Consider the following 26154-nt stretch of genomic DNA (forward strand, 5'->3'; position numbering starts at 1 on the left):
CCTATAAAAAAGCAACTTTAGCTGCAATAGATGACTCTGTTTATAGGTAAACGGTACCGTATGTCAAATATCGAATTTGCAAATGCTGGTTCTTTCAGATAAAAATAGTCATAATATTAATAGTAATAATATTATTATTAGTAGTAATATTATTAATAATAATAATAATAATAATAATAATAATGTGTGAATAGCACACGTGTATATATATATATAAAAAAAAAAAAAAAAAAAAAAAAAAAAACCCTTGGCCGGCAGCCAGGGCGCAGTGCACGGTGAGGAAATAAAGGAAGGGTCGGGGTGAGCAGTAGGTGAGCGCGGGCTGTGTTTGGGTTTGCGGAGGACACGTATGACGTGCTGTGTACGTGCCGTGTACACTGGGTGGGAAATGAATGCGGGAAGAGTTGCTGAGAAGATTTATGTCATAATATGTAGCAATTAATGTATTTGCATAGCAAGCCTCGTGCAGATAATGGAGTGACTACACGGTGTGCACGTTGCATGGAGCTTGCAGTCACTGTGGGAAGCATTGCAGCTTATATGACAATAATAATAGCTGCAGTTGCTAGTGGTGACCATGCATGCAGAAAGTTCTGGTATTGGGAAATAAAGTACTATCTGGTATGGAGTAGTAAGTTCTTGCAATGTGCAGAAATCTTAATGAATTTTCTGTTAATTTACTTCAATTACTGAATTCATCCTAACAAATGTAAATGATGTAAAATGACTTATTTGTGCCCTTTAGGTTCTACTAATGTTAGACATTCAAGGATATGCAGCCCACATATCATAAAAACAATGTAAGCAGCTCATTGTAAGATCGTTCCTTGATGTGATTTGATAGGTAATGATGGTGGTAATCACAAGAATGAATGAGCTTCTCAGTAAATAAGTGATGGGATTCTCATAATGTCACTGCCAGTAATCTGATCGCAGGAAAACATATCCTAATGTTGTACTTAACGTATATTTAAATTTGTGCATAGTGTAAAATGTATAATTGTCTTAGATTCTGATCTTTCTCAGTTGTACATGAAGATTATGAATACAATTGTTTTCTATGCATGAGTTTTCCAATCATTTTCTACTTTAGCTCATTGGTTGCTTCTGGTCATTAGATCACTTGTGGAATCTATTTTTTTGGATTTTTTGCTGTAGAATTATCACTTCGAAAAGTCCATGCAAAGTGATCATAAGGTTGTGAATACGTCGGAGAAGCACTATGTAGTTTACTGCAGTGTTGTTTGTTTTTGTATTAGATAGCCCCTTATGGGATAATGTAAAAAAAATTTACAACTTATGGGCCTGGATCCCAACTTCATGGGATGTAGTTATCAGCGGGATGGGGAAAATCATAAGAATCACCAATCGTCGCTATATTCGCTTGAATGAAATACTTTTTTCCTTTCTGGTTAGCAGACTGTGATTTAGCATAGTATTGTTAGGATAAAATGAGCTAGAGGTATTCAGATTTAAATTAGTTGCTAGGTTATATTTTATGTAAATATTGTGTTTAAAAACATCAACAACCCAGTATAGTTCTTGGGGCAGAAGAAGAAGGGGAAAAGATGAAATGGTGTGTTTGTATTTATTTTCCCAGTGCACAGCAAGTCGAGGTGATGTTACCGCATGCTGCAAACCGACATCCTCCCCCCACCTCAGTCTCTATCTTCACCATCATCATTGCTCTTCCTATTTTATACCTTTCCCCCCTTACTTTCACAGTTCACAGCAGGGACCCTTACTTGTAAGCCTGGCCTCAGATGATAACTTGCAGCATGCTCCCTCAGTGTACAAGCTGCACAGCTTGCAGGCAAGGACCATATAATAAAAAAAATATATATATATATATATATATATATATATATTCCTATGAAAAGACGGACGGCCTTTCAATATGGATAATTATTGCCTAAAGCAGAACTAAATTAAAAAAAAAAAAGTTCACTTACCTTTACCTTTGACCTCAGATCCGCGCCGTCCGGTTTATCCATCTTTGACGTGCTGAGCGCAGCCATCTTCTTTCCCCTATGGAAAAAGAGTGCCAATCTCACTGCGCATATGTGAGATCAGCAGAAAAAAACAGCGTGATTATCCCAGGAGGCTCTGCGCTCCCATTCTGTCTCTATTGCGGCAGCGATAAGGACAGAAAGGGAAGGGGCTTCACTTTTTTTTTTAAAAAGTGAAGTCTGTCACCTTATGTTTATTCGCTGTCCTGTTTTCAATCCCCACCCCCTTTTATGAATGTATACAATTTTTAGTTTAGATCCACTTTAAAGCTATAGTCTGAAAGTGGGCAGTACACCTTGTGGCTTCACCCTTCATATTAAAGCAGAAGTAAACCTAAAATAAAGGAAACACACTTACCTTTAAACCTACAGATCCCACAGAACCGCAGTGATTAAGACAGAAAGGGGGAGGAGCTGCACCCCCCCTTTTTTTCTAAGGGTGTTGTACAATTTTTATTTTGAAAAAAACGGTTGTCTACCCTTTTATGTAAAGTAAACATTTTGAGTTTAGGCCCACCTTAAGGGCAGCACTGTGGCAAATAGATTCTAAAAAATCCTGGATACTGGAGTGTGTCTGGGCTTGTGGCTTTTTTATGAAAGGGAGTGTCACAGTGTATGGAAAATGACATATTCCTTGCGTTTCCTTCTAAACTTTCAGGGTTACACATTATATATGACACCATAGCGAGTTAAGTTCAGTTATAAACGTTTTGCTGTTTTTGTGTCAGTTATAAAAAGTAATCTCTGGCCAAATCATAACCTTCCCTACCCCTTTTACTCTAACCAAGGGGTCGGCAAACTCCAGCCTTTAGGCCAGATATGGCCTAGCCAGTAGTCCGTCCCCTGGTCGATCCGGCTGGCAGGGGTTGGCAACCTGCGGCTCTGGAGGAGAAGGATTTCCTTTCTGGGGCGTTCCCTCTCCTCCGTATGCATTGTGGAGGAGTGGGGTTTTCCCTGCAGGGGGGTTCCTGGTGGGGGCGGAGCCATCAGCGCGGGACTAGTAGCCAAAAACATTTGCTGACCTCTGCTCTAACCCATCCTGCAAGATTTTTCGTTTTTGTAAATATTCTCCTTAATCCACTATCCAGGTTTCATTGTTTCTCGGTGCAGGGGAACACTAACCCAGCTTTGCACACTGGACAGTTAACTGCAATTTCTTCACTTTTGCAGATTTTCAACCAATAAGAAATTTCCAGATTAAGCAGGTAGTGACGCAGATACTCCAATACAGCCCTCTTTCTGTGTTATTATTACCTTTATTTATGAAGTGCCAATATACTATGCAGCGCTGTACACTATATAGTAGTAGGAAAGTCAGTCTGCCAGCCTTCTAGTCGAAACACACATCTGATGTTGGTATCAACTCTAACTTTTTGAGACTAGTCAGGATATGTAAATACTTTAAAGTGACCCTGTTAGGGGGTAAAAAGGGCAAATGTGGAATAGGGTTGATGTCTGAATTTTTTCTACACACAGCAAAGTTTAATCGAACAGGCCGATGGAGAGCAGTAAAGTAAAATTCTGCTCTCTGCTCTACAGGTTTGTTCTGACAGTGACAGTGACGGTTCAGTGTCACTATACAGTTCCATGTTTATACATTTCACCATATTCTGTTATATACTTCTATCTATACAGCCCAACCTTCATTTAGTATGAGACCTTTATATGACGTCCCATATAATGGGAATTCTAACCATATGTAGTTACTGTAGCAGCCTTTGGAGTTCTCTTTCTGATCAGGCTGGTACAAACAGGTCCCGATACTTTCTGCAATAAACACCTGCCTGATCGTGGATTTTTTAAAAGTTCACTTTAATTGCACATGTTTTGCTAACATTAGGTAGGCGAAAGATAAAGGAATTTATATGGAAACAATTATCTACATCTATTAACCTCCCTGGCGGTATTCCCGAATGTGGTTCAGGCTTAATTTTCAGTACCAAAAGCGCTAGCCCGGAGCTACACTCAGGGTAGAATTTTAAATGGGATTAGAAAGCTTACCTGCAGTGTCCTCCAGCTGTGCCTGCGGAGTCCTCCAGCGATGCCTGCCTGGCCAGGGGGCGCAGATGCCAGGCGGGCATGGGACGTGCGAGTGGTACCAGGCGGGAAATTTTAAATATTAGGTATTTTTAAATCTACCGCTTTGACATTTAAAAATACTTTTATAATCAGACCACCAGGGAGGTTAACAAAAGTAGAAAAATAAACTTGAGTAATTTATTGTCTTACTGATTCCACAGAGCGAACACTTTTCATTTTTATACATAAACTTTTTTCTGCAATGTCAAAATTGTACATATACTGTAATATTATATTGTAATATATTTAGTAAATATCTTGTGATGAGTAGTATTTTGTTATGTTTATTTCCCACTAGACTTTTGGCATTAAAGGTAATGTGCTATAAATATTAATACACAGCTGTTATAAATGAGTTTTAATTGACTAAGCAAATACTGATTGCTAAATTGCTCTAACCAATGTCCATCTCTTGTAGACAGGGTCAAAATCTAAAACAAGACCTGACAAACAGAAGGCTAAAGTAAAACTTTAACCTAGAACTCACATGAGAAGAATATCACTGCTATCAACAAAATAAGAACACATTTTGTGGAAGACAGGAAGATAAAACATGGCAGCAGTAACTCAGTTTGAAGAAAACTTGTCTGTTGTAGTCCATGGAGTTGGAGATCTTCGCCTGGTAAATCTTGTTTCTTTAACCTTATTAAAAGAATGTCATGTATTATTTCTTTTTTTATAGTATTGGATAGAATGAGAAAGGGTTTAAATATCTTTAGAGTTTAAATGATAGATTTTTGTGTCATTTTGTCATGGTGTTTTCTTGTGGAATACATTTTTCATTCAGTCTCCTTTGAAACACGAGAGAGTTGGCTATAACATTTCTAGACCATCTCAGTGCACTAGAAAATGTTTTAATTTTTTCCTGTGTGTCAGTTCAGTAATCTCCTGAACGGGGTTAAGCAGTAATAAAAACCTACATTGCATTGAACTCTGCCCCTGATCTGTGACAGTATTGTAATTTCTTTTTAAAATGCAGCAACAAAGTATTCTGTAACCTAAAGTACAACAAGTGATGTATGATGTAAGTCACATAGAAATGAACAGTGCTTTTTGTACAACGCTTGTTCATCCTACTGTTACTTGAAATGATCAGGGAAGATGTTTTACAGCAACATTATTCTAACATGTACATAGCCTTAGTAATAAGTCACAGGAAAAAAAACAAAAGGGCGAATCTCTCTAGTGGGGAAACCAAATCAAATTGACCATTAGAGACACTTTAAAAACCTTTACGGTTCATTAATTTAGATTCAACCATAAATAACAACACATGAATCATACTTTTGCAGCAATACCCAATATGTGCTTCCCAGATGCTTTTTATCCAAGAATATGCTAGATGTGCTTGTAAAAGGAAGAGGGGCATTTACTAGACTTGATTTAGTTTTACTTTATTTCAGTCACAAATGTTGTGATACCTTAAATGTGATGTGTTATCTATATGCAGACATCAGGGCTCTATTAGAAAATATAAACCAAGTACAAACAGCACACATTCTGGATGCCAGAATATGACAGCTGTAAATGTGAGAAGTACTGAGCTCTTTCAGGTTTGCAATAAAGTAGAAGGATTGGTGCACAGATCTTTGCTGATCCTTTATATGCTTAGCCAAGAAAAGTTAAAGCCACTGAAAGCATATAATGCTGTACCCCATAAAGATACATGACATCCTTACAATAGGCAATATGTTTGTTCAGCTAAATATACATATTATTGAACATACCACACTTGACCATGAATATATGTATAATAAGAAATAGTAATTGGTGATTTATCCATAGTCCTCTGATATATTCCCATTGCAAACCACAATGGAATGATTTTGAGGCTGCTGTACCACCTGCCAATTGGTATCTCTGAAACATATCACTAAAAATGTCACCACCATATCTTGAATCTGTGGTACAAAGTCCAAACATTTATTAATATTATGACATCACAGTGTACTAATTGCACTGTGATGTGATTTCCTAATAAAAGTTTTGACTTTGTACCACAGATATGCTGTGACAAATTTCTTTTATTATCCAATGTCAGATATTTAGTTTACAAATTGAAGTATTTTATGCTTTCTTCCAGTGAGTAAACATTCCACAAAGTTGCTGCAAGGCCAAACTATACAGTAAAACGTTGTGGGGGAGTAAAGTGGTGTAGGTTTTATTGCTTTTTGAGATTTGAACATATTGAACCTTGTACATATTTCTAGTAATTGGCAGATACATTTCATTAGCACTGTATCCACATATTTAGTTACCTCCTGATGTTCAACTTTTGCAGTCTTGTCACAATAATGATCTTGTTATCTATCTGGTGTTAGACTGGGTAGGAGTAATGTTAAAATGATTTACTTATTAGTACATGTTGTAATTATTGACTGGCGACATGTCTAAATATTGACTTAGATAATAAACCTTAACTTAAGGTTTGTTTTTATTGTGACAAAAGAATTAAACATTTTCGCCCGAATTTTAGCTTGTTAAACCATTACTCATTAAATGATCTGGTGATAGCATTTTTTGCAGGTTACTTGAGGGCAGTAACTGTGCAAAAGTGTTGACCTAATCAAGAAATTGTTTTAGTATACAAGTATCCTATAGAGATCAGCCTTCCTCTATCTTTCTAATATGGGTAACCCCTGAAATGTTTTCTTTGCTGTCATGCCAGCAGCCAGTATTATTGTTGCTGGTTTGTTTCTCCTGCATTTAGAAGTTTATCTTCTTTTCTCCATACCAAAGAAACATTCTCCTGCAAACTTCCTGCTATTCAGATGATAACATATTCATGTCTACTTTTTTTTATAATGGGAATTATGGCTATAATTCCACTATACGCATGCTAAAAAACCCTAGAGATCAGGATCATATCACTGTGGCTACACAATGATTTTCAGTCGGGAAGGGATTAATTTTTGCTGTCTGCAGCCCACTTGGAAGATTCACTTTCACTCCCTATCCTAAAAATGGAACAGGAAATCTCAGAAATCTTCATCTCAGAAAATTGTTCCTTGGTAAAGATGTCCATAATGAAAGACTTTCCCTGATTTATTGCTCTGATGGCAACACAAAATGTTGGGTTCCCTTCACTGTCTAGGTGACAATGATCACCAGATAAATAGAGGGACCGTATTTTCCGGCGTATAGGACGACTGGGCGTATAAGACGACCCCCAACTGATTGGTTAGAATGGTCTGCCAATTAATTGGCAGGCCACTCTAACCAATCAGTTGGGGGTCGTGTTATACGTCCAGTATTGTACTGTTCATTCTGCCTGTCAGATCTCGCTATTGTGCGAGAACTGAGAGACAGAAGGAACAGTACAGTACCGGTAATTGGGGGAGGGATACAGGAGGCGGTAACAGCCTACACTGCCCCTTGCACGCTCCACACTCCTCCTCTGCTGGAGAGCCAATCCAGGCTCACGTTCTCCTCTGTGTGCAGCTTGCTTCCCTTTGCTTCATACTCCCCGCACAGAGCAGGGACTCAGCCGCGCCGGACGTATGAAGCAAGGGGAAGCAAGCTGCAGGTACCCGGCGTATAGGACGACCCCCGACTTTGGCACAGATTTTTCGGGGTTAAAAAGTCGTCTTATACGCTGGTAAATCCGGTAATAAATTCCCAAAGTGGGGATATAGGCGGCAATAAAAACTTGACAGTGATTGTAACCTGTACCTACTTAGTCCAAAATACATACATTCACAAATCCTTGAACCCACCACTATCCCTTTTGAACTAGATTTTACTAAGGACGAGTACACACATGCAGTGCAACTTCCACATTTTGGATCACTAACTGATCCGATTATCATTCTGTTGTTATTTAGTTTAAAGTTCCCACACACATACAGTATTCTGCCCTTGGTTTTTCAGGCAAAAGGAGTGATTGGAATTATGATCACATTCAGTTCAGATGAACTCAACTATCAACTGTTTATACACAGGATACAGCTTGTGTACTTTTAATCGATATTCACTACCATCTAATTCAAGATATTTATCTTTTATAATTGGTCATCTTCTGAATTTTCCTCCAATTTACTTTAGATCTGATTTATTTTTTATTGTATCAAAAATCAGATCAGAAGTAAAAACCTGGCAATTTATTCTTGGCCCAACACCCTGCATCTGCAATTCCTGCCCCTATGGCAGAGCTGCATTCTGTGCAATGTTTTCTTTTTCTCCTGCTGTGCGCTGAGCCCACATAAACTTATATGGGGTCTCATGCAATGCAGTTCCAGTCTGTAGGACTGCAGGTCTCAGTAAAAACATGGGCGGCTCCAAAAATGATTTCTGCCCAAAGGAGGAGAAAACTTTGCACAGGATGCAGGTCTGCTACAAATGTAAGAATCTAGGGTCAGTGGGTGGAGGAGGGTTGTTATTTCATGAGGGGTAGAAGTGGATTAGAGGATTTTAGACTAAAAGTACAGTTGTTCTTAAAGTAAAACTCCTACCAAGATAAACATTACCAAACATCGTTAACATAATCTTACATAATATTGTTGTGCAAATCTTTACAATCAGCTAAGAAAAAAGGAATTGAATGTGGAATGTTCAGTGTCTTATAGTCATACAGGTTTGCAAGTTCAAGAAGTTTTGCACAAATTAATACCACACTGAGTGCTGCATTTTGGTTTTACAATTTCAAGAGGACAATTTGAGGAACTAAAGGAAAACATGCAATCTCCATACAGGTAGTGTCCTGGCCAATATTACAACATTATTGGGTCCTCAGCATTCCAAGGTGAAGTGTTAGCCACTTGAGTCACTAAGCCTGATTTACCAAAAGAGTACACGAAAGCTCGACGTGCATATTTACGCGCCGATATACGAAGCGTATTTCCGCAACCAGAGCCGAGTGCTAGTACACTCGCCTTCACTTGCCAGCCAGATTCCGGTCTTGATAATTGAGAATCTGCCAATTAAGGCGATTGGTTTGCAGCTGTTTGATTTAGGAGGATCTGTTAACCTCTGTCAATGCTGAGGTCATAGCATTTAATTAGCGCACACCTGCTCTCTGTTCTGTGCGCATCTACAGTCTATTACAGGTCAGTTTGAATCTTTAGGCTTAGTCTACACAGACTGTTTCCCCAGCATTTAACCTGAAGCTTTTAAAGCGCATGTTTGAAGTCCCCATGCATTCCCATGGGCTAATCTACACCAGGACATTTCCTTCAGGCACATTTTTGAGCATTATCTTAAATGTTGCTTGCAACGTTTAAAAAATTTAAACCCTGGATAAACGTGGGAAAACGCTTGAAAACACTTCCATTGAACTCAATGGAGGCATTTTCAAGTGTTTTTAAGCTTTTTATGAAAGCTTCCATTGGGGGCTTTTGTAAACGTTTTTAGCAGGACTTTGGACTCTGGAAGCCCCCTTTAATAAGGAGACTCCCAGATCTCCACCACGCAATCCTGGGGAATGAGTGCAGGGGTACATAAAATGTTAAGCTTTATAACGCTTGTAAAAGTGCACAAAAACGCATATAAACATGGTAGAAACGTTTATATGCGTTTTTAAAACCGTTCCTGTAGACCCAGCCATAATGCTTCATCTTCTTTTGAGTAAGTGCTACATTTCTATGTTACTTTTTTCTCATTCACAAAATTGATTAATTTATTTGTTGCACTGTTTTGATACTTGGTTTGCTTTGTAACACTGCAAACAAATTTAGATCAAGCTGTATATATACTAATTAGCACTTCATAATATGTCATCACACAATAGTATGAATGTAAAAAAAATGTCACCAAGCATTTGTGATCTGATTAAAATTTCATTGTAGTTTGGCTTGATAGAAATCAAATATTTGAAAAAAGGATTGTTGCCAAAGATGTTTTAATACATGTATCAAGAAACATTTAGTGATTTCACTTGTGTGTAAAGGTCAAAATACATTTAAATGCATATAAATACATATGCATTTTCATTATTACTATTTTAACTGGACTGGTTTATTCAGTACAATTGTCTGCATGGTTTCCACTACAAACTGCTACTTGACCGCCCTGTTTTCCTTTGTCCCATTCTAAAAGTCACATATTGGTATTTGAATGTATTATGTACATATTTCTTTCATGAACAAATTGTCATGGTTTTTATTTCTTTGTTTTAATTTTTGCTGCCACACAACTCCCCTGTTTATTTGTCGTAGTGTTTTAGGTTTGTTGTCATTGTGCTGTGCTGCGCTGCCTGATCTTAGCCTATTGTATACAAACACACTTCCACTTGCTGTCCAAACTGGTTGTCAATTAGTTGTCCAGCTGAGTTGCATACTCATTCTAACACACCTGATGGTGATGGAAGGAGGTCCAGGTTGCCAAGCACAACATCAAAACACATTGATTGCCAAGCTCACAAGCAGGGTCAAGCACTCTTAGAAATTAACTGATGTTGTGTTGTTGCTCCACTTAATTTTGCTCATTAACCACCCGGGTATTTCACTGATGTCTAGATTTCTGTACCAAAAGCCGTACACTGTTTTTCATGAATTTTTTTTTTTTTTAAATTTTAGACCTGTAACTTACAGAAATATGTCCGAACAAGGGTCTAGTAGATATCATGAATATAAAAAAAAGTTTGAAACACACAATCATGTAAAAAAAAAAAAATTACTTTTAATAAAATTAAATAAAAAACACAAAAATCAGCATAAACAAGAATACATAAATAAATCAAAAATACTGAAAATGCAATATACTATCAGTATACTGTTGAGTAATATATTTTTCTAACACTTCCCTAGTGTGGTAAATTTTTTTAAAACAGAGTCTGTCACATACCTATAGACAAAACCACATAAATATATTTTGTATTGGATTGGATACAGGACTTTGTTTTGAATCCAATACAAAATATTTGAATTTCCCGCTACGACCCCCGTCGACAGGTGCATGCACTGACATCATCAGGAATCGCCGAGGGACGTGTACGCGAACGCCGGGTGTTCTAATTCTTTCCGAACTTCCGTACTTCCATGCAAAAAGTTTTACATTTTTTGCATGGAAAATTATTTTGGATTGTAGGCTATAATTCACCGAATTACTCAATAATTAGTTATAATTCACCGAATTACCGAATAACTCACCGAAATATGTCCAAAATTTTATAAATTTAATAAAACATTTTTTTATAAAACATAAAAAAAAAAAAATAGTGTATAATGTAATGTAACTGTATAGTATCTTATATAATATATATATATATATTACAGTTATATATATATATATTATATAAAGATTTCTTTGTATTGGACTCAATACAGCTTTTTTGTATTGAGTTCAATACAAAGTGATTTGAATTTCCTGCCCCGCCTCACGCCCGCACCGATGCATGCAGTGACGTTACCCCGGAGATCGTCACTGCACTCGCCGGGAGAAGACTGAACAGAGAAGACATCTCCGGAGGAGCTGCGGGGACAAGGTAAGTATTTTTTTTCAGTTGTAATCCGATTGTCATACAATGTTGTATGACAATCGATCGCACTGTAATGCACGTTTATACTTTTAGCTACCCCGACCTTGGTTCGGGGTAAACGATCGTAGCAAGTTTACTTACCCCGAACCAAGGTCGGGTTAACCGTCCGGGTGGTTAAATACTGGAGGCTGTGCATTATTTAGGTGTGTACATAAAACAAATAGTACTAGTATCTAAAATATCCAGGCACAAATGCACTTTGTGCACACATTAGTGCACATGAAGCAAAACAAACAATATACACCTAAAAAGAAAAAACTTACCGGAATGAGGATCCTTTTCCAGGATCCAAAATTTTTCAACTGATAAAACACAGTTCACACAGTTCAGACGCACATAGCTGTTACGCCTTGGCACACAACAATGCGCATCACACTCATAAGGTTTGGCACACAATGCACTATGCACATCAAATTGAGTTTTAATAGGCCAATTGTGCTGTTTTTAGCAAGTCAAACAAATCATAGAAGGGAACTGCTTAAAAACAAGCATAATTGAATTTTTAAAATTCTAGGTCCTGGGACATTGTAAAAGAGATCACATAAAACCCCCCAAAAAACAAACAGCTACAAAATAAAAAACTTTATTCAAAATAAACACATTTGCTAAAAGGTCACAATAAAATATAGAGAACACAAGACACCACTAAATTTACATGACAAAATAAAAAAAAAAAAACACATGTAAACCCACACTTCCATATAAAGCCAAATTAGTTCAAAAATGGCCCAACAAATTTTGCATTCCAAAAATACTTACCAAACCAATATGCAATTTTGACCTATCAAGAGTGGAAAATTGGATTAGAAAAAATTAATGCAGGAAAAACATTTTAAGGTGGTAATAAAGACATATTATTGAAATGAAACACAAACACAATACTATAGCATTAACATTGACTTCTTAATTGCAAAATGGACATTGAAACATTAAAAGTTGAAAAAACAAAACCATCTATTGTGCTAAATGGTAAGCAAAGTATCAAATGTGGCAAAGTATCCAATGTAGCAACACGGATTAGGCTAACAAACAAAACAACAGCCCCTCCTTGAAAAAAAAAAAATTTAAGATCAAGAAAAAAAGCAAGTTAGACAACAACAAATGCTCATCAATATGTGCACAGGTGCTAAAAACTAACATGCAATTGGGGATGGGCAGTCCATGAAATTTGGCTGTTTGTTTTTCCAGTTTGCTATTCTATAATCATTTATTGATCTGATCCTTGTACACCAGTAAACAGCTATTCAAAAAAAAAATTGAGGATTTTACACACACACATTCCGTATTGCGCGTACGCGAGCTTCCGATTTGGCTTGATGAATTGGCCTCCATGTGCTGCACTAGTTTCTAAGTTAACACTTTTTGTGGTGGTTGGTTCATTTGTGTGAGTCAGTGTGGCTCTCTGTTTAGACAAAGTAAGTTTAAATTATTGTTACGTATTATTTAAACATTTTCTGGATTATTTTTTCTCAGGAAAATCGTCCAGTTCCTGAACCTGGCCCAAATGGTAAGTAAATTATTACCCTATACTATTAAATAGATCTAGTTTATTAATTCGCCTTTTTTTCAACAGCAGTAATTGCTTTTCAGTGTGCTTTTATATATGCAGGAGGTCATCACTGATATCAGCCAAAATAGCTAACTAAAGTACTGTATTCCTCTTCATCTAGAACATGCCGCAGGGGATTGTGTTGGTTAACCTATCTATAGGATGATTCTAGACAGCTGAAAACAATATAAAAATTCTTTAGCATTTAATACAAGGAAAATCTTAGTCTTTGAGGTTGTCTTTAGCAGTGTAATATTAGGGATATACATACGTTATTGTTATTGCAATACTATACTTTTTTCTACCAGTGTGCATCAGTTAACTTGATAATAATGCTATTACAGTTCTGTCTTTTTGACAGTGGGATCTCAGAAACATTGCTAGATCTTTAAATGTCTTATGCCTATGAGTATTATAAAAAATTGCACTTAAAACAGTAAAGATTCTTCAGAATTTGTTTTCATATTATTTTCTAGTGCATCTTATTCCATCAAGCCAGCCTGTGGTAAATAATAAAACCAAAGTACAGCATACAAGCAGCTCATAATGGTTAAAAAATATGAATCATCTACTACAATTGACTTTTATAGCAAAGCCCCTAGCCTGCAAATTTTGTTTAAAACAAGGTGACCATTGCTATTACAACTGTTGACTTGATTTGTCATAACATAGGACATATGGCACATATAAAGGCACTGGATAGAAATACATGTTAATACTGCCAGAAATAGAGAGATCTCTTAAATTTCTGAAGTCAGATGACTTCTGCTATACTGTATGCTGTGTGCTGACACTGCTGCTATACTGTAATCGGAATAAATGTTAATGGCCTTGCCTAGTCCTCCTCTGTGGTCTCCATGTGGTGTATTCCAGCATAGAAATATGTCATAATTTTTTAGTTTTATTTTGGCCACTATGATTAGATTGCAGATCTGAAGCTTTGGCAGTGGCACAAAGGGAGAAAATGGCAATACAAATGTGATTGTCCATGCAGAACTGAGATATTGCATGATATGTTGTTGACCTTTAATAGTTCACAGAATTAAAAGCTGTAGATGTTTACAGTCACCTTCAATTACATTTATATTTAAATGCATTCAAGATTATCTATGGACCCTGACCTCTCCTTTCTGTCTTTTTATTCAGTATATATGGTATTCTGCTCACTTTGTGGTCATTTAGTGTAATATTTAGTGGTCATTTAGATTAGTTGTAGAAACACAAGTTTGCTTAAATTAGACATTCATAAGTTATTTCCTCCTTTCAAACTTTCTTGCTGCCATCTACTAATCAATGCATGTCAGGCAATCATTCAATAGACTGTAAATAGCACAGCCATGTCGGCTAATTTATCAGACTGGAGAAGATAGACCAACATGGGAGAATCCAGGTTATCCAACAAACCTGAAATCTTCTTTAAAACAAATTGTAAGGGTTTCTAAAAGATCTATAAAATTGGAGTTGTGATCCAGGATTGAAAACATTTGCAACCTAATAACAAGTTATTTTTTAAAAATCTGTTTCAGGTTTGTGGGATCACATGGATAACAGGGTGGATTACCTTCTCCAGTCTTGAAAAACTTTGGAAATCAGACCCATTGTTTACTATATTCCTCCCCATTCTGTGACATCAGTCACACCAGTTGTCATTAGTGAAATGATGTCAAAATCTTTATCTACACAAAAGAACTCAGATTTTTTTTTGTGACATTTCCTGAAGGTGTTGAAAGATAATATTTCTTCTAAATATTGTTTAGTCAATATAGGTTACAGTGATTGCAGACCAGCCATATTAGTAAATAGTATGAAATGTCTGCACTTACAAAATTTTGTTTTGATCAAATGGAGAGCTGTTTTCTTTTCTTAGTTCTTTTCAGAATCTAACTAAAATGTCTCAGACTAATATGAACTATGTTGCCTTTTGATAACTATATGGGTCTCAAACTCAATTTTTAGAAAGACACGGTCACCTTGCCTCTTTCTCAACCCTCCCCATCTCCCGTGTCCTACCTATTGGTTTTGATCTCCTACTATAGTACTTTTATACTAATAAAATCGTGTTCGTTTTTTTGTTGGTTCCTGTTTTCCTAGTCAAAAATTTTATAGAGATGTCATAAATTTAGTAGATATGGTCTATTGTATATTACATTATTAAACTATGACCTACTTTTTATAGTAATTTACTCTTTCAGATGAGCTTTGTTGAAGACAGAAAGCTATACACCACCTTATATGACAGACTGCATTAAAAACAGAATATACTAATTATAGAGAATTCACGGTTTATCATTATTATATATTATCAGTAATCTTCTTTGACAGAGGTGCTGCTGAAAATGCATTCAGTTGGAATATGTGGTTCAGATGTTCATTACTGGCAGCATGGACGTATTGGAGATTTCATTGTAAAAAAACCCATGGTTCTTGGACATGAAGCTTCTGGAACAGTGATTAAAGTGGGATCATCAGTTACTCATCTCAAGCCTGGTAAACGAACATGACATTTATTTATTTTTGTTTTAAATCCTTGAACAATTTCCACAAGTTAACTGGTACATTTTATAGGCTATATCACACAAGCAAATTTGTTGCAGCTAATACATTTTTTACCTTATAATTTTTTGCTGCTAATAAAACCTGAAAACAGCCAATAAAAGCTGAGTCCCTGTGATTCCATTTATTTGACTGACTATAATTCAGATTACTGCCAGCTACTTGGTGAAGCAGTAAAATCATTGTGGTGAACCTTTTTACCATTTAGTAGAGATAGATCTGATTGTTTTAGTAATGGGTGGGTCTGAGGGGTGGTTCATATGTGTAAACTAAACACTTTTTGCAGTTTCAGAACAGTTATCGTGGTGTAACATTGTCGTCATAGGACTACCAATAAAAGAATTGGTTAGTAATGTCCAAAGACATAAAATGATTTTAACAATCAAATGTCTGACCCAAACTGTGACATTCCAAATGTATGACTAGAGCCAGAACCTTTTCTCATTTTTGTATAAAGTAAATAAGCTTTGGCCAGTTTTTTTTCCCGTTTGTGCCTTACTGGTTGAATATCTCTTCACTTCATGTCCTGTACCACTCTATCCACATCTAAATAAAAAATGTCTTTGCTTATACTTTAAGAGAAGGATGAACTGATTTGGCTTGATCTTTGCAGGTGATCGAGTTGCTATTGAACCAGGGGTTCCAAGAGAAACTGATGAATTCTGCAAAACTGGTCGCTATAACTTGTCTCCGACCATTTTCTTTTGTGCTACACCACCAGATGATGGAAACTTGTGTAGATACTACACACATAATGCAAGCTTCTGCTATAAGTAGGCAAATTCATCATGTTTGCAGTTCCTGTTGATGTCTTCTATTGTCATTGTTAAGACCTAAATGGATCACTCACATATAGAGAACTGTATATTTGCAGAACACATTCTAGTGTTAGTAAAACATTTATTTTTTTTGCCATTTACTGCTAAGCTCTAACATTTTAGTTACAGCTGACATCCCCATGTTCTCATCTACACATATTTATATTTTCAATGTGCATCAAAGTCAAACAAACATTTAAATACACATTAATCATGTACCACCAGCAGGATGGTAGCTTGTACCTAAATGAACACTTTAAATACTTCTGTCTTGTCTTTGAATAAACCCCTTATAGGCTACTGTCAGGTATAATGCTTTTGTGGAAACATTTAGCATGTTAAGTTCCTTCAAAAGATTAGCTGCATAAACCAGACCTATATGGAGCTCTACTTACAAAATAGTGAATTTAAAATCCAACAACATTTATTGGTTATAATCTATCACTGCTAGTTAAAACACATGGACTCAAAAGATTCCACACTAAAGAATGTAGCTGAATTATTATTGATCTTTTTTTATTAAACTATTTGTGCCAACACAATATGCAGAGCTGTACATTAAAGGTGTTGCAAATGACAAATACAAACACATACATACATACACAACACAGGAAGGGGAGAGGTTCCTGCCCAAGGAGCATACAATTTAATAGGTGGTGTGTGTGTGTGTGTGTGTGTGTGTGGGGGGGGGAGGACACAATAGTGGGGGGTTATGGAATGGTGGCTAAGTAGTGACCGTTAGAAGACAGAAGAGGATGTGTACTCGAGTGGGTGGGTTTTAGTGGCTTATTCAAATGTGCAGAATAAAAAAGTAGGAGCAAGCTTAATTGGATGAGCAAAGAGAGTTCCAGAGAGTGGCGGCAGCAGTAGAGAAATCTTAGAGCCATGCGTGTAATGAGGCTATGAGGGAGGAAGTCATTAGCAAGTGACTACAAGAGGAAAGAGGGCAGCTAGGGGTGTATTATAAATAGTCTGCACAGTATGCTAAGCACTAAATTTGGTATACACTTTTTTAGACTTTATGGGAGTATCATAAGGTCTAAGATGATAAAAGGTTGCAGAATGACTTCCTGATAGACATGGCTTGCTGTTATAAGACTTTTATTGTGTGTATGTTGTTAGATTCTGATTGTGTCCAATGTTCTAGCTCATTAGTTCAATATGAAGATAGGTCTGATTTAGTTTACCACATATGAATTTATATATGGCAAAAACACTCCAAAATGGTGCTTCTCATCCAATAGTTTTTAAGTAGCCAAACTAGTATGTGAAAAGGCACTTTTTTATTATTTTACAAATAGACACATTTGTATTATTATGCTATATGTTGTTTAAAAAATGGCTTTGTTTTATTGCAGACTTCCTGATAATGTAACATTTGAAGAAGGAGCTTTAATAGAACCTCTCTCTGTGGGAATCCATGCTTGCAGAAGAGCTGGGGTTACACTCGGAAGCAAGGTCTTTATATGTGGTGCAGGTATGGCTTAAGGACACGTATATTGTTTTCTTTTTACCAGGGGTATGTTTTTAAGTTTAGTTAAATGGTAAAATACATAAGAGTCAATATACGTTTCTAAAATATTGCAAAGTATTTAAATATAAGAGATTCATTTGCTAAATAGTTTTTACATCAGACTTTTTTATTTATACAAATTTACTGAATGCATACACTTTTGAAGTTCACAATTAACATAGCATTAATGTGTGTTGAGTCAACCTATATTAGGACTTAGTTCACATAAGGGTAATAATATCTCTGTGATATCTCTGTTATTTTGTCTTAGTCCAAATATGGGCAGTGATGTCAGGGGAACTCATCCCCAAGATCCCTAAACACTTACATTTGTAACCCTGTGGGGCATAGTTGGACATTGACGGGCTCTGCGGCAGTATATATTAGGTAAATTAGGAATAATATTGTCATGTGTGTGATGTGTTAATTTACATTTTAATTAACCCTTTCTTGATTGGCAAGAGGCCCCTCTTCTTTCAGACTGTAAATTACCCCACCAATCTGCACATCCCACAACCTTTCAGAGGGCAAGTTGTAACAAAGAGGCCCTGTCCCACCCACTCACTGTTCCCACCTTTTGCTGGGCAACCAGTTTTCATGTCTTGGGAAGGGTCTGGTTTCAATGTGAAGGGGAAAGGGGGGGGGGGGGGGGGGGGGACATGAATCATATTTAGTCAATGAAAAAACTGGCTCCATAAAATTGATTTTCACTGCATAGTGACATTTTTGGAACAATTATTGCCACTTGTGGAGAAACAGAATAGCAAAATATTATCCTCTATTACAGTAAATATTTTTACACTGATCACCTGTATTTATATTAGCTGAGGAGCAATCTTTTAAGTTCCACAATAATTCAGTTGATCTAGGCAGTTGTTTTTTTCAGTTGTCTTAGCTTTTTGCTTCTTTTGTTGCAACGTATTTTTTTTTTACTAATTTTCATAATCTAATGCAAATATCCAATCTTATGTCCCAGGACCTATTGGGCTGGTTTCACTGATTGTTGCAAAGATGATGGGAGCCTCAAAAGTAGTAATAAGCGGTAAGTAAATGTACTACTTGGTCATATTACAAAGGAGGTAATCAATCTAAAGATTGTGAGTTTGTTTCTGTTTGTACAACAAAGTTTGCAAATTACTTTTGCCTATTGATGGGATCTAAATCCTGTGGACAGTGGTAACTAGCCCATGGGTTTACAGAGAAGAGCAGAACTCAACAGCCTGAAGAGTCTAATAGGTAATCAGCAACATTTGTACCCCTTGGCTTTAGGTAATAATGGAATACAGCAGACAATTATGTGATGTTGCTGAGCGTGTGAGAACATTTTAACACAAGTATGGTTTTTGTATGAGGGGCTCCAGAGATATTTGTTATGTTAGTTAAGCAGAGATCTTTCTAAAAGAGAATATGTAACTGGCTACTAGTTGTAAAAAATACAGTTTGGTTCAGTAGGTGTACCCATCATCCCAGAATGATTTGGAATGAATATAAAGCACAGGTATGTTGCTTATTGCCACACTTACCAAGCAGGTGTGTGACTGCAACCACTGAAACTAAAAGAATATCATTACATACAGGCAATCAGCAATATTTGGATTGAGTTCAGAAATAGCAGGCTACATTATCTGTCAGTGAAATGTCCACTTTTATCAGTTCAGAAGACTTGGGTAATATTACCAGGAGCAGATTCCAGCTACTTAACTTGGTGGAATACCTGAGACCAGTTACCTTCTCTTAAAGGTGTGAATATCATAGTGCCAATAAGTGCAGAAGGGTCTTCCCTATTGAGACGTAACTTGGGTAGAAGCAAGTAGAGTGGAAATTGTTTTATTTATGTCAACAGTGTTATTAATTATTTTTTTTTCCCTGATGGACCTTGTTCTGCAAAACTCATTACAAATCTAGCAGGTCAATAAATTTTTGGACAGAGACAAACTTTTTTTGTTTCTGTGCATTACTACAATAAATTTTAAATGAAACAACTCAGATGCAGTAGGTTGAACAAAAAGATTGCATAGAATGTGAGGAACTAAAGCCTTTTTTTACACAATCACTTCATTTCAGGGGCTCAAAAGTAATTGGACAAATTAAAAAGCTGAAAATAAAATGTTCATTTCAAATACTTGGTTGAAAACCTTTTGCTGGCAATGACAGTCTGTAGTCTTGAACTCATGGACATCACCAGATGCTGGGTTTCCTCCTTTGTAATGCTCTGCCAGGCCTTTACTGCAGTGGCTTTCAGTTGCTCTTTGTTTTTGGGCCTTTCTGTCCAGTTAGGCTTAAAATTACAAGAGTGAACTTTGCCTTTCACATTTTCTGTAAAAGCCATATTTTATGGACTATTAAGTTCAGGATTACAACAGAGTGTGAGGTATTACAGTTCAGGCTGTAGAATAATTACTCTTCACTGATGTCAAAACAACTTCATTGAATCGCAATGGGGAAACACAGAAAAAAATGTTTTATAGCTGTATTAGTCATGTTTATATACATACAGTGGCTGGCTTCTTTTATTTGCAAATAAATATTTTCACACACCAATGGATATCCTCTTATAGTAAATGTTATATTGAACACTTGTGGAAAATGCGTTCTTTCATTTTGCTTTTTTAGGGCTTTCTGCTTAAATTGACGTAGCCAGTAATGGCCTTTACTCAATGTTTTCTGTTATCATAACTAAGGCTATATTCACTCTGGCCTTTGGGTTGCGGTACTGTTACCAATTGTTACCAATTCCTCAATACATAGAACCGCTGCCTCTGGGAAGACGCTACATGTAGCTTTTCTCGGTGGCAGCCCCATAGAGTATGAATGAGGGCAGTAGTGAGCAGTATGTATTCTGCTCATTACTGCCTGCTGTCAAAACTGTAGACACTGGCACTTTAAGAACCAGTGCTGTGATGTGAGTGACCAGGCAAGGTGCCAGGTGCAAGGAGCCATACAGGATAGCTCGATCCCAAAGACGTCAGACCCTACCCTTACATTACCAATACATTAGTACATTATTTGTGGCAGTACCTAAAGGGGCGCAGGGTAAGGGAGGAGAGGAGCAAATAGGAAGATTTACAGCTTCTTTGTACATTTTGCTTCTATTCTTGCCTTGTTTGACTCCTGGGTTTTAGGTGGACAGGAGGAGTTATTAGTGGACTGAAAGGATGACAAAGCCAGGCTCCACTGTACTTTCATTAGGACCAATGAGATTTGTATTTATCTTAACTATTTTTTGTATGCTTTGCAGATCAAGTGAGCATTATACCACCATATACTTGGTATTTGTTGTTGTTACATGCACTCGTAACACTTTTCCTACAAGTTTCTCTGGGCTGTGTTTACTAATGTATACTATGTAAACCTTGTAATAATTCTGAATTACTGCCCTTGTTTAGTGTTGCCTTAAAATGCAACAGAATTAGTAAATGAGAAAGCATGGCCATACAGGTAATGGTGATTAGAAATAAAAAGCCCAGTAACTGAACCAATTATATAGCACAGTCAAGTATTATTTTATTCGGATTTTGTTTAGGCAGAATGTATTTTATAGGTCTCATTTAGTCACAAATTAAAAAAAAAAAAAAAAAAATATGTATCCTGTTTAAGATTTGTAACAGAACGAGACATGTGAATAACTGTTTTTGAAGACTTTACCTGCTTTGTTTGATGGTCCAATCCAGTTGTTAGGCTATTGACTATATGTGGTGTAAACCTGCAAATCATAAACTGCATGTTGTATGTTAGTAACACTTTTTCATTTGAATAGTTATTCCATACTATAGCCCCTTATGTTTTCAATGCCCCATATTAAATAAAATGTAAGAGTAGCAGATATAAAAGAACCCCTCAGATGCTGATATACAATAACTGTTTTACACAAAGTTTAGTACATTGTACTTTAATCTGCCTTTGTTTTAATGCCTTATTTGATCCCTATAATATTGTTCTATGCCATGAATAATTGGCTTTTTACTGGACTGTGCAGTAAAAGGTGTTTGCTAATAACAACGGGCTTGCTCTTTTTGTAATGCTATAGGTACAATTAAATAATTGTGAACATTTGATGTCAGTGGTATCTAGATTAGTACACTATAAGGAAGGAGGTTTAGGTTAATTTGCTCTCAGTTTGTGCATTGCTACATATGTCCCATATTTGGGGATAGATTTAAACTGGGAACCATACCATTTCAGAGGTGCCTTGACAAGTACTTGAACAGTCTGCTTAGCTGCTTGCCTACACATTTCCTGAAAAGTTTATTTCCCTTTAGATTTATCTCCATCCCGGCTGGAAAAAGCCAAAGAAGTTGGAGCAGATTTTCTTATTCAAGTCACTAATCAGACTCCTGAAAAGACAGCTCGGAAGGTTAAAGAATTGCTTGGATGTATGCCAGAAATTACCATAGAGTGCACCGGGGCTGAATCCTGTATTCAGACAGGAATCTATGTAAGTAAATCAGACACTTATGAATGTAATTCTGCAAACAGTTGTTTTCTAAAAACAAGTAGAGAAATTTTCCCATTTGAACTTTCATTTGAAACTTAAAAGGTAACGATTTTAATCACTTTCACAACCTTCCTGGGTTTTCATTGAATTTAAATAAATAAACAGAAGTAAGTAACAGTTGCTGGGACCTAAAAAAAAATATTCTCATTTACACATTAATTTGAACCCTGTTTCCTCTGCCTGGTTTCTTATTCCATCATTATTTTACTGTCTAATATTAAAAGCTCCTGTTCTGGTATACCATCAATTCTTCTATGAAAAAGTTTCCTACAGTTCTATTTGTACAAGATTTACCCAACATTCACCCTTGTCTGATTTTCAGTTGCTACAGTCCCTCACTATTGAACTTGCCCCTGTGGATTCATCGTCTGCAGCTATTATTACTTAATTAAAGAGTAATATGTTGACCTTTCATTGATGCAGTGCTCACCATTCTGCATCTAAAGCATCAGCCTGTTTCTTCTACCAGCACTGCTGCCAGTGATATTGGATTAGATACCCCCTGAAAAAAGATTGGCTTCTGCAAAGTGCTTACAGTTGATTTATTTTGTATTTCAAAGGTTTTATTGAAAATTTTCAGAAATAAATTACAGCAGTTACATTGTAGACATACAAAAATATGATAGAACAAGTATTCCACAGATTTATGAAATATCACTGCTTACATATGGTTTTAGCATAAAAAAAACATAGCAAGGGAAAAATAATGTTACAACAATTTAAACAAACAAGAGACATTTATTATATCAATATCAAGTGTGCAGAAAATTTCCTCAAAACAGAAAAAAAAAGTCAAAACATATTAACACCTAAAGAAAACATAGCAAATAGAGGTGAATACCTCACATAGGTACCACTTAATGGGGGAGGGAGACAAGAACAGGGAGGGATGGGGAATTCAAAAATAGAAAAAGTTCCCACTGAAAGATTAGTGTTGAGTGTAGGCTATCCACGGATCCCAGGTTTTATAGAATTTATCCTTGTTCTGCAAGGTACAAGTTAATTTAATATTTGTCATGATCCAGTTTAATTTGTGTTTAGCAGTGTCTAGCATTACAAAGCTTACTATTTCAGTAGAAGTTTCATCTGTCCAAAAGACCCAACCAAACCCTTTCCAAAGCTCCGTACTTGCTGTTCATCCTGACCATTACCCTATTCTGACCCTTGATTCTGTTATCAAAGATGCAGTTTATGGCAAGATCACCCACAAAGAAGAAATTCAAAAAATAGACCCCCCAAGCTTAGTTTCAGTTTACTCTTAAGGGCTGGCATTCATCATCTGCTAAATTCTCACACAAGCCTGCACTCCATTTTCCAAAGTTGTGAGGACATTTGTTAATATTAGCTAAACGATTTGGTGTCCTAGGGCTACACATTTTCACCATACACTAAAGCAGATCTCCCTCGAACCTTATCAGTTCCCTTGACTCTCTTGGCAGAGTGGATTCAGGGGTTTTACTTTAACAAGCTCACTGCGCCTAAACCCCAACGGGGCTTCTGATCCATTTTATGTAACAACTTTTTTAATGTCTTCAGTGTATGAACTGGCATCCTGAAAGGAACCATCCTTTTTTTGCATAGAGACTCAGATTTCTTCTTTACCTAACATATTTTTTGTCTTTCACCTCAACCAGGATATTTCACCTCTCAGTCTGGCTTTAGTTCTCTAAGAGAATACCTACGTTAGCTGTATGTGGTTTTTTGGACTGTGAGAGTCTATTGCTCAGTTGCAAGTTTTTTTAGAAGGTTTTATTATCTTTTTGTTATCATAGATAATCCTCATAAGGATGTTAGGGCTTCCTCTTCCATCATCAAGTTGTTTCAGTCCCCAGTTCTGGTATTTCTTGCTAGGCCAGTTAGCATTTGATTGCCAAGTTTTCCATTCCTTGGTTGGTTTTACTGGTTTTTATGGTTCCTGTTATCATTATAGGATGGGAAATTAAATTTTTGGACTAATCAATTTTGAGAGACAGAGGTCCCCTTCCTCTGTGTTTATGATCATGTTCTTGCTACCGCTTTACTATGAAACTCAGTTATGCTGGAATTAGGAGGAGTTTTTTTTTATTTTTTGGTGTCTAGTAGCGATTAGAGAAGATTTGCTTTTATACCAGTTCTGAATTTTCAGTCCTGACTGTACAGTATATCTGGTTTTGATAGTCTGCACATTCATTGTTAAGCCAGTGTTCCTGGGGCTTTATGATAAATATGACATGCAAGGTATTAATGTTTTGTTTTAATACATTATCACATGATTTTCTGTCATAGTTACTTTTGGAACAGATCACTGTTTCTTCAGAGGAACGCACGCACCTTGGGTAGTTAAACAGTAACTAATACAATTCTGATTAATATAAGAATAGACTAAAAAGATCTTACTTGCGTAATTATTTCTGAAGAAAATTGTGATGCTTTGGTCTTGTAATCTTAAAGCTTTAAAATGTTTTAATAGGAATTAGTCTGACGTCAAGGTGTGCTAAATTTTAACCTAAGGGCGTTCATACCTTTTTGATTACTCATAAAACTATTGTAACTTACCAACCACTGTATGGCTTTTCCATTCTTCTCAGTAATCTCTCCTTCTTTATGATGCATAGTATTGTATAGCAATAAATTAAGGCTGCAGTTTGGATTTTCATGCCATAATTTTAATTGTATAATTTACCATTTCATACAATTGGTTAACATATCAAACAAAAAAACTTTTATTTGTCTTTTCTTCTTCATAGGCAACACGCTCTGGTGGGACTTTAATTCTTGTTGGTCTGGGGCCTGCAATGGTCAATGTTCCAATTGTAAATGCAGCAGTGAGAGAGGTTGACATCCGAGGAATATTTCGATATTGTAACACGTAAGTAGAAGTAATAGAGCTTAAAATGTTCACTGGCAAGTTATATGTGACTTCCTAATGAAACAGAGTGCTGTAGTTGAATTATTTTGTCTCCCTTACAGGTGGCCAATGGCTATCTCCATGTTGGCTTCTAAACGAGTAAATGTGGCTCCACTGGTTACACATCGCTTTTCTTTAGAAAAGGCTTTGGATGCATTTGAAGCAACAAAGAAAGGTTTAGGTGTTAAAGTAATGCTGAAATGTGACAAAGATGACCAGAACCCTTAAATATTGGTTCATGTTATTTACCATAGGTTAAATTGTTAACTTTCTTAACTGTATAGAAACACAGATAGCTGCTGTAACACCAGGTAAATTAGTTTATCTTCCACTACTGTGACCAATATCAACTTGGTTAAAATGTATGTTGATGTACATTGAATAAATACATTACTGCGTTCCTTAATTGACATTTGAAATTACTTTAATTATTGCATATACATTGGTCTTGTCTCAATGTGACTCCTAAAATAAATGTTCTTTAAACCACACCTTGATTTTTATGTTTTTACACATAGAGATGTCTGTGATAATGTAAAAATTATTGTTCCCTTGGGTGAAAATCATGTTTTAAAACCAGCATGACAAGGAACAATTCTGCCAATTTCAGTTTTCATCTCTACAAATGGGTGTGTCATAAACCCATTTGTAGAGATGAACCCAACATAATAATAAAGTATATTTTATAGACTGCTAACACATATATAAACCGACTTTCAAGGAAATTCCAGGGAAATCTTTTTTTTGGGAAACATCCCCATTGATACCTTGTTTTCT

The 26154-nt window shown here is 36.3% G+C and overlaps 1 protein-coding gene across 1 annotated transcript; it reads left to right on the forward strand.

The window, feature by feature from the left end:
- Positions 1-4506: 4506 nt before the first annotated feature.
- Positions 4507-25868, forward strand: SORD (sorbitol dehydrogenase). The gene is made up of 9 exons (XM_072402269.1): positions 4507-4710; positions 13036-13069; positions 15434-15598; positions 16278-16437; positions 17841-17959; positions 18972-19037; positions 22255-22430; positions 25217-25338; positions 25440-25868. The coding sequence occupies exons 1-9, from the start codon at positions 4642-4644 to the stop codon at positions 25603-25605; spliced, it is 1077 nt and encodes a 358-aa protein (XP_072258370.1). The 5' UTR covers positions 4507-4641; the 3' UTR covers positions 25606-25868.
- The last annotated feature ends 286 nt before the right edge of the window (positions 25869-26154 follow it).

This window comes from Pyxicephalus adspersus, chromosome 2 (assembly GCF_032062135.1).
Source record: "Pyxicephalus adspersus chromosome 2, UCB_Pads_2.0, whole genome shotgun sequence".
NCBI lineage: Eukaryota > Metazoa > Chordata > Amphibia > Anura > Pyxicephalidae > Pyxicephalus > Pyxicephalus adspersus.

Coding starts and splice junctions, on each gene's coding strand:
- SORD (XM_072402269.1), top strand. CDS start 4,642: ATGGCAGCAGTAACTCAGTTTGAAGAAAACTTGTCTGTTGTAGTCCAT. Junction 4,711..13,035: donor GAGTTGGAGATCTTCGCCTG/GTAAATCTTGTT, acceptor ATTTTTTCTCAG/GAAAATCGTCCAGTTCCTGA. Junction 17,960..18,971: donor GGTCTTTATATGTGGTGCAG/GTATGGCTTAAG, acceptor CTTATGTCCCAG/GACCTATTGGGCTGGTTTCA.